Below are 20,154 nucleotides of genomic sequence, written 5' to 3' on the forward strand. Positions count from 1 at the left end.
ATAAATAAATACAGCTAAACGAACAGTTGTCAGATTAAACAGACACTAGAGGCTATCTCGATATATCTCCAACAATCCAAATATTTTATACTGAGTGACTGAGTAACAAAATTAAATCAAAATAAGTTCTGTACTACTTTTTACAAAAGTGTATATGATATATAATTAATTAGACTGTATTGTGATATTTAAAGAAGCGATAAATGTGTTTCCCTCGATCATCCTTTTAGTACATCAGGAAAATATCATGTGTGACATTACAGATGACAATGTTTACTGACGTGAAAGCTTGAACTAATACTAACCAAACACAGACACGCTGTGTCTACTATCGTATACTATGACTACTATTTGTGAATGGGTATCGTATGTTGCCAGCTACCCAGGGTCACAATAACGATCACAAGGTACGTGTATTTTAACTTCCACCGAGTATGGGTGGTCACCAGTCTTTCCCCAGAGTCACCCTGCCTAAGGAAAGAGTTGTCATAGTAACTGGTGCAAACACAGGTAGGTAATATTGATAATTTGCTGTCGTTTACCTAATAGCTCTTTATCTTATTTGATAAACCATTCAACTCGTGTTTTTTTCCCCATATTAACTCTACATTGCTGTTGTGACTGTTCACAAAACATTGCTATTGTTTACAATGTATTTACTGCCCCGGTGCATCATTCGATTAGAACAGAATGCCAAAATAATTGAATGACTCCTTAAAGTATACAGGCTAGATCAATTATATATATATATATATACTACATATTAAATCATGTATTTATCAAACATGGATTCCTTTAAATGAAAGGTTCCTCATTACTCACAAACGTACAATGTATGTGTATGTAAGGATATTTATACACTCACCTAAATACTAAATAATATACCTGTAGTTTATATCAAACTTGTTTGTACACATAGGGAAGAAAAAAAGATAGACTATGCCGCTCTGGATTTTAATGTTTGCTTCTTATTTATAACAAAACAGATTTAAATAACCTAGTTTTCAAACACACACATATTTGTGAAGGAGGTGAAGGTCGTGTATACAGAGTAGATATTGTACACTTGTGTATACCTGTGGGTAGTAAGGGGGTCTATTATCGTCTTAAATAAGGGTAGTGTTTACTTATATCACACATGTACTACGTAGACGTACAGCAGAATGAGTCAATCATTTTAGGGCAGAAGAACTAAATCATTATGATATAGCAAAAACACCAGGCATGCTGACTATAGTCAAAGTTATATTGTGTTACATTGTATAAACAGACTGAATACAGTAGGTGATACAACTATAAATTAATACCCGTTCTCTGAGTAGTTGAACAGGAATTCATTATGGCATCACTCTAGTATACCGAGTTTATTTGTGGATGTCGGTAATAATGAGGCAATTACGGTAAGGGGAACAATATATTTAGTACATCCGGCCGATATAATCTGACTCCTCCGGCTCGGGTTATATACCATCCTCAACAAGCCTACCAAGGCCATAGTCTCCATTAAAAGCACTGATACATTTTATACCATGATTATATTTCTAAACTGTACGCTACTCTCTTGCACACTTCTTGGAAGTATAGTATTTTTATATTCCATTAGTGTAAGAAATACAAAACATCATAAATCAATTATTTAATTGAAGTACATCTTAACGAACGTGGGCAAAAAGAAGTAGTGATAGCATGGTAAGTATAATCTTCATTGACTATTACACTCTTTCGAAACCGTGTGTGATAATTTTGTCTATCAGTAGTCGACACATATCTCCGGAAGTATTTAATTGGGAAACAAAACTTTTGAATATCTAGGATGAGAGAAGGGAGGGTGTTGCTATGGCGAATTTGAAGCGTCATATTAAGAAAAATGAATGAAACAATATAACATGTTATAACGCTGGCGACGTTGTAACCTATTATCTAAAGTATAATTTCTTGATATCTAATCCGAAACAAATCTAGACATTTTTTTAAAATATAATGTAGGTATATACACTTACAACTCTAGAAACTTTGAAGAAGGAATCGAAGATGAAACAAATGAAAACTTGATCATGTTAACAGGTATTGGATACGAGACAGCCAAATGGATAGCCATGATGGGAGCTACGGTCATACTGGCCTGTCGGTCGGAAGAGAAGGCAAAAGAGGTCAGCATAAAAGTTACAAGACTATCGTCTATATAGAAATACTTTTTTTATAAATTGTTAATAATACTTAATTGAGAGTGGCATAATATAATTGACTAATAAGTTGATGATTAAACATATAAAGTTTCATTGATTTGTTCTGGTTTTGTCACAATGAATTATGTAGGCAATGACATGGATGAATGCGGAATTCCAGGCGGAGAAAGACAGAAAAACAAAAGAAGTGGTTGATTATCCGGAACTCAGGATAGAGTTCATGAAATTAGACTGCGCCAGTCTCCAGTCGGTGATGGACTTTGTGAAAGAATTCAAAAATTCCGGTCGACAATTACATATTCTCGTGTGTAACGCTGGGATAGGCCTCCACAAACAGGGTAAGATGTGATGGAAATATCAATATGTTAACAAAAGCTAATTTTGAACCCTTCTAAATGTTTACAACCGACACCGACTTGAATAACAACTTCATAATTCTAACGGAAAAACCGTGAATGACTTATCTGAAAGTTTCCATCATTAGAAATTTTAATTAAAAAAAGATATACATATATGATATGCATTAATCATTCAAGCTAACAGACCATTAATTATTGTCAGTGAGACGAAGCTTAGCAATAGAGGGAGTCATCTCGTCAGAAAACTTGTAATCAACCATTCATTGTCATTGTAACAGTAGTACCACACATTCTGTATATATTAATTAGGAATTACTGTTTCGACTTACTTTTGCAGCTTACACAGAAGAAGGGTATGAACTGATGTTTCAGGTAATGAAATTCCCATAATATACTTCTATGATTTGAATTTGGAATAGTATCATCGGGTATATTTACTAGAGGTACATATGATTTAGTCATATGAGCTGACTAAGTTATCTTAGTATAGTTCTATACATCAAAAAAATAATCCACCTATAAACTAATGATGATCAGATTATTATCTTGTAACCTCTGTCATTGGAATATAACATGTTTACAACTACCAATATCTGGAATTTATTCAATATGCAGGTGAATTACCTGAGCCAATACCTATTAGCAGCACACCTGTTGCCCATCATGAAGACTTCTGGAGAAGATTGTCGTATCATACTTGTGTCCAGCGAGGCTCATCGCTTCTGCGAGTTTAATTTGGACAGAATACAGGGGAAACAGTTTAACGAACAAAATTTCGGACGACTTTTATTTTATGGAAACTCTAAAGCATTCCAGGTAGTGTATTCTGCATAACAAGCTGTTTATGTTACTCTACATAAACAATAATGATTTGTCAAAACGAATACCCTTTAAAAAGTTATATTTTCATGTTCATATAGTTTAATTGCTCCAAGATAAAATGAAAAACAAAAACAAAAACTCAGTTGGTGTTCTCATGTCATTCATAATTGACATATATGTTTATTGATTTAGTAGTGATATACACCTCGGTGGCCGAGTGGTTAAGGTGTACCGACACTTTAACACTAGCCCTCCACCTCTGGGTTGCGAGTTCGAAACCTACGAAGGGCAGTTGCCAGGTACTGACCGTAGGCCGGTGGTTTTTCTCCGGGTACTCCGGCTTTCCTCCACCTCCAAAACCTGGCATCCTTAAATGACCCTGGCTGTAAATAGGACGTTAAACAAAAACAAACCAAACCAATAGTGATATACACAAATACCATTGTACTTCTTTACTGCGGTATGGATTCCCGACAACGTGTTTTGACTGATGCGGTTACCTCACCTAACCTACTTGTCTTCATTTCCCTGTAGTGTGAGATAATACGTTACTCATTAGGTAGTGAAGAAGTATTCAGTCAACAATTTTGGCAGATTTTGTTTGGTAATGTTTACAATAGACATAAGCAACTTCGGTAAATCCTGCATATCGATTTTTTGTTTTTCTCGAAGATAATGCAGATGTTCAGTATGAACCGACGACTTCAAAACTCCAACGTAGCTGTACTGAGCTTACATCCGGGAATGGTGGAAACAGAATTGCGTAGAAACTTCAAAGATATGACGATATTCAATATCTTTACAAGTCTAACAAAATGTGTCGGTGAGTATTGAAATAGAAAAATGTTACTACAAAAAATAATGATATACAGCCAGCGAATTTTGTATTTAGAAAGGCGGTGTGTATATTAACATACATTGTTTTATCATTAATTATATTTTATTGTTATTACGTTTTATGCCTATCACTGTGAAATTTACTGTCGTTTCTGTACTTTTTTATTGCCCCTATCAATCTTATTTACTAGTATCCTATTTACATTCTACACTTCCGTAGACATTTGTGCGTGTAGATTGTGTGTTTTTCATGGATTTTATACGACACATATTGTTTCCTCTAACCCTAACTTACCTTAACCCTAACATCCCCAGGCATTTTGTTTTTAGTACATGTCCTTATGTAAACGCAAAATCAACTTATATTTTTTTATTGTCAGCAAAGTTGTACTTTACCCGGAAAACCCTAGTAGTGTCCCTGATACGATTTCATGTCGGGAAATATAGCCCCGGTCACATAGATGTAAGGCTCGAACGCTACCACTGCATCATCCAACAACCCTTCTTTTTCCACTGGTACAAAAATATGATTTTATTTTATTCTTTCTTTCGTTTCAATAGGCAAATTGAAGAATCCATTTGAAGGAGCTGAAACCACCATCAATGCGGCAGTAAGTCCAGCCCTGAGAGGCGTCCGTGATATTTATTATGACAACTGTAAACCAGCCAACATCCATAATATAGTGACGTAAGTCATCTTCAGAAGCACTGAACGATTTTAATTAGAATAATAAGGGCCAATAAGTCAAATCCAATTACATATACTGTATCACCATCCACAGTGGAGTGATGTAAGTCATGTTCAAACAGAGAAAATCTTCTTCATTAGAATAGCAGGGTACGAGTCATAGTCGGTTACTGTAAATATACATGTACCAGCATCCACAGTAGTGTGATGAAACTCATGTTCAAAATCATAAAATGCTCTTAATTAGAATGATAAGGTACATATACACGTAAGTCATTTTCAGAAACTGTTCTTTCTGTAAGATAAAACTAGATTAGCATTGACGTTGGACCACAGAAAAACCCTATCATTTTTACTTTGGATTACACAGCCGTGTATTGGTACACCAGATGACAATAGCATATCATTTCATTATTTCCTGTTTGATTTATTGCTTTAACATGTCTTATATTACTGATTTTAACAGGAATACGCAAAACCAAGAATCTCTATGGACATACACTCTGGACTGTTTGAAGAAAGGAGATTTTCTCCCAGAAGATATCATTAAATGTTTGGAAGGAACTTAAAATATTGGATAATTTTTTTCCGCTGTAAATATCATATCTATACATTAAAACTGAAATAAATATGGATGTAGTTATCAAAGTCAGTGAATTAGCCTAGACGTATACACTATGCAAACAGGACCATAAGGAATCTACAGAGACCAGCTTCATCAATATTCCTTAAATTTTCATAGGAAAGCATAAAAGGGAGGTTCCTTAAATAATGTGGTTTCCGTATAATACTCTTTTTGAGATAAGGCATTTCCTTAAGAAGAAGGAACGTTGATGAAACTGGAAGCTTCATAAATCATATCTGCTGTGACTTTTGGTACAAACAGGAAGGCTGATCTATAACCTGCCCCCGCCACAATGTTTGACACGTTCTACAGAGTGCATGGTGATGCAAGGCGTCCGTACATCCTACCGGATTTGTTAACACTCAAGTACTTCTATTTATGTACATTATATTTGAATTGATACGCAAGCTTTGTAACAAAATATTATCTTGGCCGCGTTCGATTTTGGACGCATTAGGTCATATTTTGTGAGATATATTTCCTTTTTACGAATTTGATGAAAAATAACTTGTCATTAATGTTTTGATATTTTTGGATTATTTGTTTTGAAATTGAAACAAAAGTTTGCAGTGAGATTTTGTAGACCGAGTGCGGTTTTGGACGAATTCTGGAATTGGTGTGGACGTTATTACCCTTGACCATTTTCTGTTTTTTTTTTTGTTTTTTTTTTTGCGAAAAGAAAAAACAAAACAAAAACTGGCTAGTGCGTCATATGCATGCATATGTACATTCAACTACACTTGTAGAGAAATTATCTTTACTGAATTTGTTCAAAAACACAAACCCTTTTACGTGAATGCGCATCTCAAATAAGAAAAAATAGAACCAACCTGATCGTTTTTTTGTTGTTTTTCGTTTTTGTTTTTGTTTTTTTGCTTTTGAAGCATTCAACAAACGTGATAACGAGTTGTTTAAATGTCTGCAATTGAATTATAGTTTCTTTTTAAATGAGAAAATAAAAAAAAAAGTCAAATATTTCGCCTCTTTTATGACATATTTTAGCATATTCTCTTTGACAATACGCCAGTCATGTACAGTAAGAATTAACCAACATCGGGTGTAGCGTCTACGTGTAATAAGTAATGGTACATAGGCTTAACTTTGTCAAAACTACTACATCATCAATCTGATCTGGCGCTTGTATAACCTCTTCATATACCCATTAAGTATGTCTGCACCCGTAGATGTTCTGAAAACTCACAATTTGCGTATAGCTGTATCCTGGTAAATACTCACTCGGCTGTTGTTCATCTGCCTTTTTTCATTTGGTAGTTTGAATCAAATGATATGTTACATTCATCCATCATTTGATATCTATAACTGTATGCTAATGTTATTTTAAATCGTATGGTAAATGCTTTAATTGTATAGCCTCCAATGCTGTATGGACTATGTACATTGTATGTATAGCAATACAATTTGTCTAGTGTTAATACCAGTACATGTATACATGTGCAGACTTGTAAAATAAATATAATGGGATTTGTTCTGCTTTTTGTGACAATTTTGCCGATTATATTTCTCAGTAGATATTAAAATAACGAGTATGAGTGGAAATCTGCCTATATATATGTATACACTAGAATACTGGAAGAATGTTAATATCTTAAATCCTGTATTACTGTTAATAAATAGTTATCGTTACTTATATATTTTGTTTAGATGTCATCTTTTAGTCCATCTTTTGTATATGCATGTACTGTTAAATTCCACGAGTCTATTTTTTCGCGGTTTTCCCATTTTGCGCAACCTGTTTTGTTAACATTATGCAGTAAAGTAAAGTATATATTTCAGTGTAAGCATGCAATTCGCAGTGTATTTATTTTCGCGTATTGTATATTTATGACCGCGAATATAACGAAATTAACACCGTAGCTTTCAAATATTGTAGATTTAAAAGCTACAAGAATCACATATTGTATGTGTCATTTTTCAAAAGTATGCATACATATCAAAAATATCTCGAATAAAAGGCTTGCTATGGACTTATATTTTTCCTTACTCATCTGATTATACAGGAAATTGATCACCTGATGAGATGACAACATAACCTACCTAACGTGTCCGAAGGTTACACTAAGGCTAATCAAACACAGACACCCTGTGTGCTATCGTATACAAATATGTGGAAATTTGTGTAGTGTGTTATCGGCTACCCAGGGTCAAAATATAGATTGTCGGTTACGTGTATTTTTATACTAACACCACCGAGTATGGGTGGTCACCAGTCTTTCCCCAGAGTTACTCTGCCCAAGGAGAGAGTTGTCATAGTAACTGGTGCCAATACAGGTAGGTAATATCAATGTTTTGAATGCTGCTCGAATTATGACTCGATCAATATAACATAAGGAACATGAACTCTACAACCATGTTTTTATCGAACGTCACTCCAATTAAGGCCATTCATTACGAGTTAACACAAAAAAAACATGCATGTAAGGCTAGATATATATTTAAGATAATCCATCGGTTATATACAATTTTCGGCCACAATCGGCTGCCAAGCTATCACTATATCATCAAATACTGACAAAGTGAAACGAAGGGAAGTAACTCTGATAGAAAGCCAGTCTTTGTCATCGGAAACATTTGTGAACATCAAAGGAAAACCATGATTATCAAATGTGGTGTTCTCTTACATTTTGTAATTTGAGGTTTATTGTGGGCAAAAACTAACTTATTTCACGTATAACTTTTAATGATTTAGATAATCTTATACAGTTTACCGTCTTTGTCATCGGAAACATTTGTGAACATCAAAGGAAAACCATGATTATCAAATGTGGTGTTCTCTTACATTTTGTAATTTGAGGTTTATTGTGGGCAAAAACTAACTTATTTCACGTATAACTTTTAATGATTTAGATAATCTTATACAGTTTTCACAAAACTTTATTGTTTATTGGTTAAATTGGTTACATATATACACACTGTAGTACACATTGTATACAGTGTATACTCGTGCTCATCACACGTTATTCCATATCTCGTACGGTTGGCTGTATGTCTAGATGTGGTATTTAACCTGATCGTAAAGAAATTGACGATAAAAGAAGAAATGAAAATAAGTATATGTTACCAGGTATCGGATACGAGACAGCCAAATGGATAGCCATGATGGGAGCCACAGTTATATTGGCCTGTCGGTTTGAGGAGAGAGCACGAGAGGTAAGCTTTGAAAATAACAAAATCATCATCTGTTACTTAAATGAAAAAAGCCATGAACACGAAAAAATGGGAGTGACATAAACCCTTTATCTTATTAATTGATATTGAAACGCAAATATTTTACGGAATTGCTTGAAACTTAAGTTTGATCGTCTTGCTGGTTTCAGATGTATGACCAGAAATAACATAACATCGTGTGTCTGTGTCCTTTATATATCGTATATTGTCTCCTATATTGTATGAATTTATTTTTCCCCAATGAATAATGTAGGCAATGACAAAGATGAATGCGGAATTCCAGGCGGAGAAAGACAGAAAAACAGAAGGAGTGGTTGATTACCCGGAACTCAGGATAGAGTTCATGAAATTAGACTGCGCCAGTCTCCAGTCGGTGATGGACTTTGTGAAAGAATTCAAAAATTCCGGTCGACAATTACATGTTCTCGTGTGTAACGCTGGTATAGGCCTCCACAAACAGGGTGAATTGATATCAGGAATATTCATTAATAATATGACAAAAAACTTAAAAATAAATATTAAAAATTAAAAATATATGTATACAGTTTATATACATTTTGTACATGACCCATTTAAGAAGTTGCGCTGTTTTTACATATTCTTTGAAAATCATGAAATTTTATTGATTTGCATTAATTAATCATGCCAGCGGGACATTATCATATTGACAATTTACCTCAACCTTATTGTTACGATTTTCCTTTGTAGCTTACACAGATGAAGGATATGAACTCATGTTTCAGGTAATGAAATTTTTGTAACATCCTTTCAACTTTAATTTGAATTTAAAGGAACTCCCTTTTGACCTGACCTTGACCTTTTGAAATTTTTGGCCTTTTTCTTTAATATTTACATTTTTGTAAGTTGCCTTTTTTCCACTGGAACCTCAACGAATTATAAATTTACCATGCCATTGACATATTTCAAATCTTTTAGAGTAACATTATTTGAGAATTCCAATTTTGCCCGAATAAGGTCAAACGATCTGCTAGAGGTACATTATTATTGTACATTTGTTGACAAGTTATCCAAGGATTATAAGATGTGTAGAAAATAATTCATAGATAAATAATGATTATCGAATTCTTAAGTACCATGTGACCTCGTTCATGGTCAAATAAGTATTGAAAGACAACTTAATTTACAGGTGAATTATTTGAGCCAATACCTATTAGCTGCACACCTGCTGCCCATCATGAAGACTTCCGGAGAGGATTGCCGTATTGTACTCGTGTCAAGCGAGGCACATCGTTACTCGGAGTTTAATTTGGACAGAATACAGGGAAAACATTGCAACGAACAAAATTTTGGACGAGTTTTGTTCTATGGAAACTCCAAAGCATTCCAGGTATTGCATTCTGTCAAATGAGTCTTTTATCTTGCCATTATATAATCTCTCGATATACTTCATTTATGGAATGTAAAAGTATTTAATTCATATAAATCAGCTATATGCATTTATCCTATATTTTGTGTTGTAGTACAATTAAATGTTTGCATTGTTAAATAACGTTTGACTTCATAATTGATACACGTATGACGAAACAAAACTACTTAGCAAGGTCAATCGTTGATGTCGAAGTTGTTTCTTTCTCAAAGATAATGCAGATGTTCAGCATGAACCGACGACTTCAAAACTCCAACGTTACTGTATTGAGCTTACATCCGGGAATGGTCGAAACTGAAGTATCAAGAAATTTTAAGGATATGAAGACATTTACTGTCTTAACGACTCTAACAAAGTTTGTGGGTAAGTATGGACATAGAAAAAATAAAAAAATTCAAAAATGATGAAGTACATATTTGCGTTTCTTTATAAGTACTGAAAATGGCGTTCTGTGTACTAACGTACTATATTTTTTTCTGTTATTACGAATATATCAGTCGCTATCTGGTTGTGTTGTTTCACTGCGATAACACTTGATATGCCCATCACTACGAATATCGCCTCTTTGTTTTTAATGCATCGCTCCGTATAAATGTTGAACCCGGCTCTATTTTTTTGTAGATTGATATTTTCTTATGTTACATAACCGTTTTATTTCATCGAGGAGCTCTCCCGATGAAAAGCGAAAAATATACCGAATTCTTTAAAGTACAGTATTTCATTAGTAACTTAGCAGATATAAGAAAACCACTTCTCACTTAATTTAATTTACAATCATTAATATGAACTTATATTAATAACTCTATTTGGAATGGAACGCTTAAGGAAGGAAACCGGAATACCTGGGGGAAAACAAATTATCAGGCAGGTTACCCCATACTTTTTCTTGTATGCAAAGAAATCAAACTCCGGTCATATAGGTCAATGATAATAGCGTTATCACTGCGCCACCAAATCACCCATATTGCCGGATTTCTTCACTAATATTCCATGTGTCGTTCCAACAGGTCAAATGAAAAATCCGTTTGAAGGAGCTGAAACCACCATCAACGCGGCAGTAAATCCGGCCCTGAAAGGCGTCCGTGATGTTTACTATACTGACTGTAAACCTGCCACCATCCACAATAGAGTGACGTAAGTCATGTTCAAAACAGTAAATCCCTTACATTAGAATAACAGAGTCATATCCAATTGTTCTGCATATTACCAGCATGCACAGTAGAGCAAGTTTAATTGTATACGTTTACTTGTAATCGCTAACAAGAGCATTGAAGGTCATATTCAGATACTGTTTTGAAGGTTTTGTAGGATTCCGTGCTTCAAAAGCAGCGTCGACATTGGAACCAAAACAGTGAGGCTCCCATTATTACCTTATATGGTACAGCAGTATATCAAGATATAAGCTTAATAAGCAATACTTAGGTACGTCAGTTGACGGCTGCATATCATTAACTGTTTGCTCTAATGGTCTAATTAGTCATACATATGATATATATATATATATCTTTTTTTTTAACAGGAATACACAAAATCAAGAATCTTTATGGACATACACTCAAGAATGTCTAAAGAAGGGAGCTTTTCTCCCAGACGACATCGTTAAGTGTTTGGAAGGAGAATAAAAATGGAACAGTGTCTTTCATTGAAAATATGTCAACATGTAAACGTAGGAGATAACACGTCAGTGAGTTAACCGTTACGTGGACATCGAAAACGTGTACGTTATTTATATATAGCAACTGTGAAGCATTCATCTGCGCACATTGCCGCACGTGATGTAGGAAACCTTGGCTACGCAGTGCAATGGCAAACACGAGCCGTCTATCGGAAAAAAACCTTGATAACCAGTTATGACTTAATACGAATAATTCAAACATGGAGGTTTTTATATAATTGAACATAAAAGTAAAATTTTATAGAACAAGTACATAACAACACTTTCGGTGCTAGTGTGGTGTATTGGTGATCCCATCTGACGTGTTATTCAGGTCAACGTTGTGATACGGTATGATGATATCGTTGCTGTGTTCCCTTTCTATGCACAGGGAGATAGATACATGTACATTTTGTATATGCATACCAGTAGTCTTTGGATATATTTATTTTTATCTTGTATTTTCAATGTGTGAATGAAAGAAAAAAACAGCCAATCAAGAACCAGGGTATTTGGTCCTTTACATAATTATATTACAATGTATGATGTTACATACTATACTATTGGTCATAGATATAAACACATATAATCATACGTAGGGCCTGGAAGATGTGTCTTTAACTAGACGATATAAAAATGTATATACTACATATCCCTGGTCATGGATATTAACACATATTTCCATATGTAGGGCCTGGAATATGTGCCTTCAACATTTCCTTTAGACAATATAGAGCTGCTTGGAACAATATCAATTGTGACGTGGTAATATATTGATGTTTCCAACATACAGTTCTTCTAGAGAGAAAACGTCTAGTCTGGTGTCTAAGTACTAATAAACCTATTGTTGTTAATGTCATTATTCTGTCTTTGTTTGATTGTTGAGTTTATCGTCTATTGAACCGCCATGTACGTAACTAGAAGCATGCTTTACTAGACTTGTCCAAGACCGAAGAACGTAACAACGACACCACGGAGCAGTCCCTGATCACTACTTACCGACTATCTACCAATTAATTACTATTTTGACAGCAGTGATATCTTCTTATCGTTAACATTAATTGAGTATTATTATAAAAGGTCCGAAAACTTGATTGATGAGCTAAAACGTTGTGTGTTTTTTTGTTTTGTTGTTGTTGTTTTTTTCTTCCTTTTTTTTCTCTTTTTTTCTTTTTTTTTTTTTAAAACTCGGTCATTGCCATTTATCGTAAATCTACCTATACTGTGAAATACATAACAGTCATATCAACAGTTTAGCAGCCGATAGATAAAATATACTAGATTGCCTCCCGTAGTTTTGCATTAGCATTAATGCGCATAGCCTAGCGGAGAGAAATAGCACTGAGACAGGTAATCCAGTCCAATAAATAAAACAACAACGGGGAACTGACGTCACAATCACAATGACGTCATAGTACTTAATTGTTGAATGCGTCATCAAACTCCCCATAGCTACGCCAGAGTGTATACCGAGGCTGCTCTACTCAAGACTTCCACTGCGACTTCTGACTAATATCATCACAACATCATCATTGGATTCGACATGTCGGATAGGTCAAATTTTACTGTCACGTCCAAAGTTAAGGAACATCTACGCCAGTCCTTGGAAGACAAATGCTCGATGATCGGAGGACGGCAAATATTCTTCGGGCTGAATGACTCTATGCTAAGGATGCTGACCCCTGTCAAAGAGGTCGTGACCCCTGTACCAGGAATACAGACTCCAAATTTAACACCGGAACTCCTCCTTCCAGAGAATACGATTATACAGACACTTAAAAATCCGGAGCATTGTCCCGAGAGTTTATCTGATCAAGATATCACAGGTAAATTAACGATTATGTTACGGTAAGATATCACAGGTAAGTTAATGATTATGTTACGGTAAGATATCACAGGTAAGTTAATGATCATGTTACGGTAAGATATCACAGGTAAGTTAACGATCATGTTACGGTAAGATATCACAGGTAAGTTAACGATCATGTTACGGTAAGCAATGTAGTAATGGTTAGGTAGATCTCTACATTTAGTCGCTTAACACATTTCACTGGATAAATAGATGGAGGTCTGTCTAAAGATAACCTGTCTGTAAAACCCCCACCACACCCCATCTAATTAAGAGAGAGGAAATACCTTTACACATGTAAACAAACTTTAGAGATTCATATTTATTTAATTGTGAAACTGCACATTGCCGTGGAAAGGCTTTGGTCACCTGTCTATGGGGTGTAAATGCTTACTTACTGTGTAAGCCTGTTGCCGCGAAAAAAGAATATTTTTTACGTAAACATTTAATTTGGTAACTGGTTTTTATTTATTTATTTATTTATTTATTTATTTGTTCATTGATTTTATATCAAATAAAGTCATTTATTTACTTTATTTTTTTTCAGATATGTACAGACACAGACTTGTTCGAGAACCCAATGTCTGGTCAAACATCGACTTCAACGACACCGGAAACAAGAGTACTGCCACTCAACCGAAGTCTGTCTCCACAACAAAACAAAACCGTCGTATAAAGAAATCCAGATCTTCAATTGGACGGGAATCGGACTCATCAGATACTCTGGCATCTGACAGAATTAAAGAGACATCGCGTCTATCCGGAGGGCGAGACCACCAACAGGATAACAAATTAGACAAGAAAACGAAAGCGGACAAGAAGAACAAGAAGCAAACAGTTTCTGTACAAAGATCGGTGCGCAATGGACACACGATTACTGAAATTGAGTTACCAGCAATAAGTCTGCCATTTAGCAGGAAAGATTCGAATGACCGGGAGCAGAAAGGGAATCATTCTCGCTCCGGTGTGAGGTATACCAATATTTCAGTGAAGTGTACGCTTCCTCCGCTTGATGGACGTTCCTCCAATATTGCAAAGAAAACTTCCAAACCGAAATCAAAGAGAACAAATGAAATATCTGTACTTCCATCCGATCAAAAGGCTCCAAGGGCTGTTAGGGGACAAACCAGAACATCAGTTGTAACACTTCCGCCTATCAAATCTATTTCCGGTAGAGATAATATCGTACAAAGAGGCTCTGCACCGGAAGTGCAACTGACAATGTCTGAGCATCTACATGAAACACGTGAAGGAAGGATTTCTAAACCGAAACAGACTGTCCCTGACAACATCCGCCTTCCCAGTATAAATACCAACAAGCTTCCAGCTACAGTCAGGGCAAATTCTAAGAAGGAACGAATCTGTTCATTGCAAGCGCAGAAGCCATAGCGAACGTGATTTTCATTGGTATCTTTTTTCTTTTCTTTTTTTTTCTTTTTTTCTTTTTTATGTTCCTTATTACATAGAAACTTGTTTTATTATGGTTTACTGGTGTTTCTTCGTCAATATTTGCACAAAACTGTAATAATTTGTAACATGTTTTATCGAGGAAATAAAGTGTTTGTTTTTTATTTTTATATTCCGTTATTTTATTATATGACGACTTATCTGTTGTGCGACTCTTTCTCCCTGCGTTTTAATGATATTTAGCAAGGACATGATATATTCTAAAACATTTAACAAAATACACCACATTAAAAAATGGGCATCGTTCAGGTTACTTAAGCATTTTATAAAATTTGACTAGGTAAAGTGGATGAAAAAAATAGTATGTGGGTTTAAAAAAGTAAATTCGTGGAAATATAAAATGTGTACCTGTTTGTTAATGAAGACAAGGAAAGCTTCATTTTCGATTTCATAGAAACTTTCCGTACTTTTTCATTTCGCAATATTGATCATTAAACTAAACCGCACAGTTTGGGTGATGTAACTGTACAGTTTGGATGATGTAACTGTACAGTTTGGGTGATGTAACTGTACAGTTTGGGTGATGTAACTGTACAGTTTGGATGATGTAACTGTACAGTTTGGGTGATGTAACTGTACAATTTGGGTGATGTAACTGTACAGTTTGGGTGATGTAACTGTACAATTTGGGTGATGTAACTGTACAGTTTGGGTGATGTAACTGTACAATTTTGGTGATGTAACTGTACAGTTTGGGTGATGTAACAGTACAGTTTGGGTGATGTAACTACAATTTGGGTGATGTAACTGTACAGTTTGGGTGATGTAACTGTACAGTTTGGGTGATGTAACTGTACAATTTGGGTGATGTAACTGTACAGTTTGGGTGATGTAACTGTACAGTTTGGGTGATGTAACAGTACAGTTTGGGTGATGTAACTGTACAGTTTGGGTGATGTAACAGTACAGTTTGGGTGATGTAACAGTACAGTTTGGGTGATGTAACAGTACAGTTTGGGTGATGTAACTGTACAGTTTGAGTGATACAGTAGCACATCTACCACACCACTGTATGTTGTATCATGTTATTACACTGTATGTGCGCATGCGTCTTACTATCATCCACACACTGCTCGTACGACTAAGTATGTTGAGCGTACGCATGTTCTTCGTGTTTTGTTTTGTTTTTGTTTAACGTCATATTAACAGCCAGGGTCATTTAAGGGTGTGCCAGGTTTTGGAGGTGGAGGAAAGCCGGAGTATCCGGGAAAAAACTACCGGCCTACGGTCCGTTCCTGGCAACTGCCCCACGTAGGTTTCGAACTCGCAACCCAGTGGTGGAGGGCTAGTGATAAAGTGTCGGTACACCTTAACCACTCGGCCAACGCGGCCCCCTGTGTGTTCTTCGTGATACTTACTATCGGGTACTTGTGACTTATAATCGCCTGGGGTAAAAATTAGGTCACTGTGACTTTTCCTTAACCTTTGACCGCGTTTATAAAAAGTTCCTCCACTTCGTTCTTTATTTCGCTGTGAAATAACGATATTCGTCGTATGTATGTTTTAGCTCATTAAACATGATATTATAACACGATAGTTAGTATCTCCCTTGGCGGAGCGAAGAAACGGTAACAGTCGGATAAAATACATCAGGTAGCTCAGCGGCGTTTTCATAGTTTCGTTATTTCGTTCTGTCACTACGAGAAGACGATGTTTAGCGGGGCAATTAATGGCACATATCATTCAGCTTTTTTATTATTATTATTTTAACTTTCTGTCTGCTCTTTCTTTTTTTTCTTTTGTATATCCGTTCCAACATTCCTTATCGCGACTTCTTGAATGTTATATAAGCTCTATCATACAACGAAATGATATATATATATATGACAGCGACGTCACTGACCATAGTTCAAACTTCCACATCGTCATACATGATTGATCAACCAAGTCTGAACTATTTCAGCGTATTAACACCGCTCCACCTCCGTCATTGTCTCATGTATAAAAAGCAAATAGTTATACAGGTTTTCGGAGCATGTCTCAGCTACTGTAGTATAGATGAATTTCCGTTTCGATAACCACTTGTATTACCCAGAGTATATCATCATCATTATATTAAAAAAAACTAAACGATTTACGAACACTTGGTCATACTTAGATTCAGTTGCTATACTATCATCTTCTCACACATACAATTTATTAAGATTCGTACAGGGTTAGCTACGGAAGCCCATTGGTGCCAAAAGTAATCTGTAATTTTTTTTAAACATAGCGTATATATATACACAATACTTTTGCCGATCTTGACAAGTAGTCTTCCATACGGAAGCCCATTGGTGCCAAATGTTAAATGTAAAAAAAATAAGTATCGTTTATTCGCAAAAGTATTGCTTTTAAACGCAATATTTTTTTTTTTTACATTTAACAGTTGGCACCAATGGGCTTCCGTACAACTTCCAAGTATATACTCCACTAATTAAGCTTACCTGTATTCAGGACATGTGGCTTCCCAACCGTTGAGATGCAACTATAGAGCTCGAGTGTAGAGTACTAAGTCCGCGAAACTACTAAGCCATCAGTAACATGTACATTTGTAGTTGATAGCATTGCGTATATTCGCAATAATTACTGCGTATATTCACGAAAATATTGCGTACATTCGCAAAAGTATTGCGTATATACACTATGTACATATATTACATTTGGCACCAATGGGCTTCCGTTAACAAAGAAACCATTATCTAGGAATTTCATTCACAAATATTCTAATCATTATTAATTTTTTAAGAAAAGAGGTAAATTAGAGCTACAATGATAAAACCACAGCAGGACACTGACGTCACAATCACAATGACGTCATAGTACTTAATTGTTTAATGCGTCATCAACTTCCCATAGTTACACTTGAGTGTATACTGAGGCTGCTCTACACAAGACTTCCACTGCGACTTCTGACTAATATCATTACAACATTATCGTTGGATACGACATGTCGGATAGGTCAAATTTTACTGTCAAGTCCAAAGTTAAGGAACATCTACGCCAGTCCCTGGAAGACAAATGCTCGAAGATCGGAGGACGGCAAATATTCTTCGGACTGAATGACTCTATGATAAGGATTCTGACCCCTGTAAAAGAGGTCGTGACCCCTGTACCGGGAATGATGACTCCGCCGGAAACACCGGAACTCACCTCCTCAGGGAATACGATCACATGGACGCTCTCAAATCCGGAAAACTGCCCAGAGAGTTTATCGGATCAAGACATTACAGGTAATAATATTAATCTAAACTAACGGCTGTGTTAAGGTCAGTTTATGTAGCTTGTAGTCGCTGATTACACCTTACTGAAATAAAAGATAAATGGAGAGACGTATGTCTACTCTCACACCTGTCTATAAAGGCTAACCTGGGGACATTAACAAAGACATAGGTATGCCTTAAGATACCGATTCAGATTCATTGAATTGTGGCGTCATTTAGAACCAAACCAGATTTCCCTCATAAACAGGTCTTTGTAACATGTTAGTGGCCTTCGAGTATATTCAACGGGGTGAGAATGGAGGGAGGTGGGGGTTGGGGGTTGGGGGGGGTTGGGGGGGGGGGGGGGGGGGGCAGTACTCATGTTTCACCCCGTATTACTCCAGCACAATTCTGTTATCGACAATAAGTACAAATTATGTAGTAAGAAATAACTTTTCCCCGATTTTTTTCTAAAATCTACTATCATTAATTGAAGAATAGACATGTGTTTTTGTTTATTATGTATCGAAAATGTACAAAATCAACGGGAAAAAAAAGTTCCGCAAGAACATCTTTATTCCATTGGTATTTTCTTATTTATTGTGATCACATAAAAGCCAACTGTTTCGTTTTTCAGATGTTAATATATACAGAAGCAGACGTGTTCTTGAGACCGATGTCTGGTCAAACATCGAATACAATAATACCAGAAACAAGGTTACTGCTACTCAACCTAAGTCTGCCTCAACAACAAAACCAAACCGTCGTATAAAAATATCCGGGTCTTCCACTGGACAGGAATCGGACTCAGCAGATACTGTGGCATCTGAAAGAAATAATAAGAGTTCTCGTCTGTCCGGAGGGCGAGACCGCCAACAGGATGATCAAATAGAAAGAAAAAGGAAAGTGGACACGAAGAACAGGAAGCAATCAGTTTCTGGACAAAAAATGGCGCAGCATGGACACAAGGTTTCTGAAATTGCGTTACCAGCAATACAGTTGCCACACAGGAAGAATGATTGTAATGATCAGAAGCAAAATAAATCTGGTAGGAGAGGAAATGGTTCTGGCTCTAGTCTGAGGTATACAAACATTTCAATGAAGTGCACTCTTCCTCCGCTTGAAGAACGTTCCCAAAATAATGCAAAGAAAGCTTTCAAAACAAAATCAAACCGATCAAATGAAATTCCTGTACTTCCATCCAATCAAAAGGCTCAAAGTGCTGTCGGAGGACAAACTAGAACATCTGTCGCTAGACTTCCGCCTATAAAGTCTATTTCCGGTAGAGATTGCGGTCAAAGAGGCTCTGCGCGAGAAGCACAATTGACAAGGTCTTTACGTCTCCATGATACAGAAGAAGGCGGGATTTCTAACATGAGACAGGACGGAATCAGTACTCGTCTTGACCACATCCGCCTTCCACGTCTAGATACCAACAAACTTCCGGTAACAGACAGGTCAAAATCTAGAGGGAAAGAATCTGTCCAGAGCAAGCGAAGAAGAAACTGATTCAAGAATATCAGTACCGGACTTTATTCAAATTAATAACGCTTTAAAATTGAAATAAAGTTAATTTTTTATTTCTATTTTCTCTTTTTATTGTTTACCGATTTATCAGAGAAGCCATTTCTATTTTCGCATTTAACAATAACTTAAGGAACTAGTTAATTCTGAACATTCATAAATATACTGTACATTGTAGTCTTGAAACATATTCAGACTTAAGTTAAACAACATGAAAGGTAAGATAACCTTTTCGTGAAGCTAAAAAACATAACGATTGTTCATTGAACGTGCATTGTACAACAGAATACATAAATATTAAAACTCCAACAATAATGGCTGCTGCATTTCAGTAAATTAAATTTGAATTTCCAAGGTTTAAGACATAAAACTCTAAGCCTTCCTCTCA

The 20,154-nt window shown here is 35.7% G+C and overlaps 4 protein-coding genes across 5 annotated transcripts; all 4 read left to right on the forward strand.

The window, feature by feature from the left end:
- Window positions 1–381: 381 nt before the first annotated feature.
- On the forward strand, window positions 382–7,167 carry LOC117327459 (WW domain-containing oxidoreductase-like). Of its 2 annotated transcripts, none has more exons than XM_033884457.1 (8): window positions 382–510; window positions 2,065–2,150; window positions 2,317–2,524; window positions 2,883–2,917; window positions 3,161–3,361; window positions 4,040–4,190; window positions 4,766–4,892; window positions 5,359–7,167. In XM_033884457.1, exons 1-8 carry the CDS (start codon window positions 435–437, stop codon window positions 5,459–5,461), a joined length of 987 nt encoding a protein of 328 aa, XP_033740348.1. In that variant the 5' UTR covers window positions 382–434; the 3' UTR covers window positions 5,462–7,167. The 2 variants fall into 2 exon arrangements, with proteins under 2 accessions (XP_033740348.1, XP_033740349.1); XM_033884458.1 differs by lacking the exon at window positions 382–510 and adding an exon at window positions 1,492–1,689.
- Window positions 7,168–7,513: 346 nt separating this feature from the next.
- LOC117327458 (retinol dehydrogenase 14-like) lies at window positions 7,514–12,603 on the forward strand. The gene is made up of 8 exons (XM_033884456.1): window positions 7,514–7,806; window positions 8,600–8,685; window positions 8,957–9,164; window positions 9,412–9,446; window positions 9,851–10,051; window positions 10,303–10,453; window positions 11,098–11,224; window positions 11,610–12,603. The coding sequence occupies exons 1-8, from the start codon at window positions 7,731–7,733 to the stop codon at window positions 11,710–11,712; spliced, it is 987 nt and encodes a 328-aa protein (XP_033740347.1). The 5' UTR covers window positions 7,514–7,730; the 3' UTR covers window positions 11,713–12,603.
- Window positions 12,604–13,197: 594 nt separating this feature from the next.
- Window positions 13,198–15,197, forward strand: LOC117328561. The gene is made up of 2 exons (XM_033886087.1): window positions 13,198–13,570; window positions 14,141–15,197. The coding sequence occupies exons 1-2, from the start codon at window positions 13,288–13,290 to the stop codon at window positions 14,980–14,982; spliced, it is 1,125 nt and encodes a 374-aa protein (XP_033741978.1). The 5' UTR covers window positions 13,198–13,287; the 3' UTR covers window positions 14,983–15,197.
- A 2,718-nt stretch (window positions 15,198–17,915) lies between these two features.
- Window positions 17,916–19,787, forward strand: LOC117328552. The gene is made up of 2 exons (XM_033886082.1): window positions 17,916–18,272; window positions 18,880–19,787. Exons 1-2 carry the CDS (start codon window positions 17,990–17,992, stop codon window positions 19,749–19,751), a joined length of 1,155 nt encoding a protein of 384 aa, XP_033741973.1. The 5' UTR covers window positions 17,916–17,989; the 3' UTR covers window positions 19,752–19,787.
- Window positions 19,788–20,154: the final 367 nt, after the last annotated feature.

This window comes from Pecten maximus, chromosome 5 (genome assembly GCF_902652985.1).
Source record: "Pecten maximus chromosome 5, xPecMax1.1, whole genome shotgun sequence".
NCBI classification, from domain to species: domain Eukaryota; kingdom Metazoa; phylum Mollusca; class Bivalvia; order Pectinida; family Pectinidae; genus Pecten; species Pecten maximus.

Coding starts and splice junctions, on each gene's coding strand:
- LOC117327459 (XM_033884457.1), top strand. CDS start 435: ATGGGTGGTCACCAGTCTTTCCCCAGAGTCACCCTGCCTAAGGAAAGA. Junction 511..2,064: donor AGTAACTGGTGCAAACACAG/GTAGGTAATATT, acceptor TCATGTTAACAG/GTATTGGATACGAGACAGCC. Junction 4,893..5,358: donor AACATCCATAATATAGTGAC/GTAAGTCATCTT, acceptor TGATTTTAACAG/GAATACGCAAAACCAAGAAT.
- LOC117327458 (XM_033884456.1), top strand. CDS start 7,731: ATGGGTGGTCACCAGTCTTTCCCCAGAGTTACTCTGCCCAAGGAGAGA. Junction 7,807..8,599: donor AGTAACTGGTGCCAATACAG/GTAGGTAATATC, acceptor ATATGTTACCAG/GTATCGGATACGAGACAGCC. Junction 9,447..9,850: donor GATATGAACTCATGTTTCAG/GTAATGAAATTT, acceptor CTTAATTTACAG/GTGAATTATTTGAGCCAATA.
- LOC117328561 (XM_033886087.1), top strand. CDS start 13,288: ATGTCGGATAGGTCAAATTTTACTGTCACGTCCAAAGTTAAGGAACAT. Junction 13,571..14,140: donor ATCTGATCAAGATATCACAG/GTAAATTAACGA, acceptor ATTTTTTTTCAG/ATATGTACAGACACAGACTT.
- LOC117328552 (XM_033886082.1), top strand. CDS start 17,990: ATGTCGGATAGGTCAAATTTTACTGTCAAGTCCAAAGTTAAGGAACAT. Junction 18,273..18,879: donor ATCGGATCAAGACATTACAG/GTAATAATATTA, acceptor TTCGTTTTTCAG/ATGTTAATATATACAGAAGC.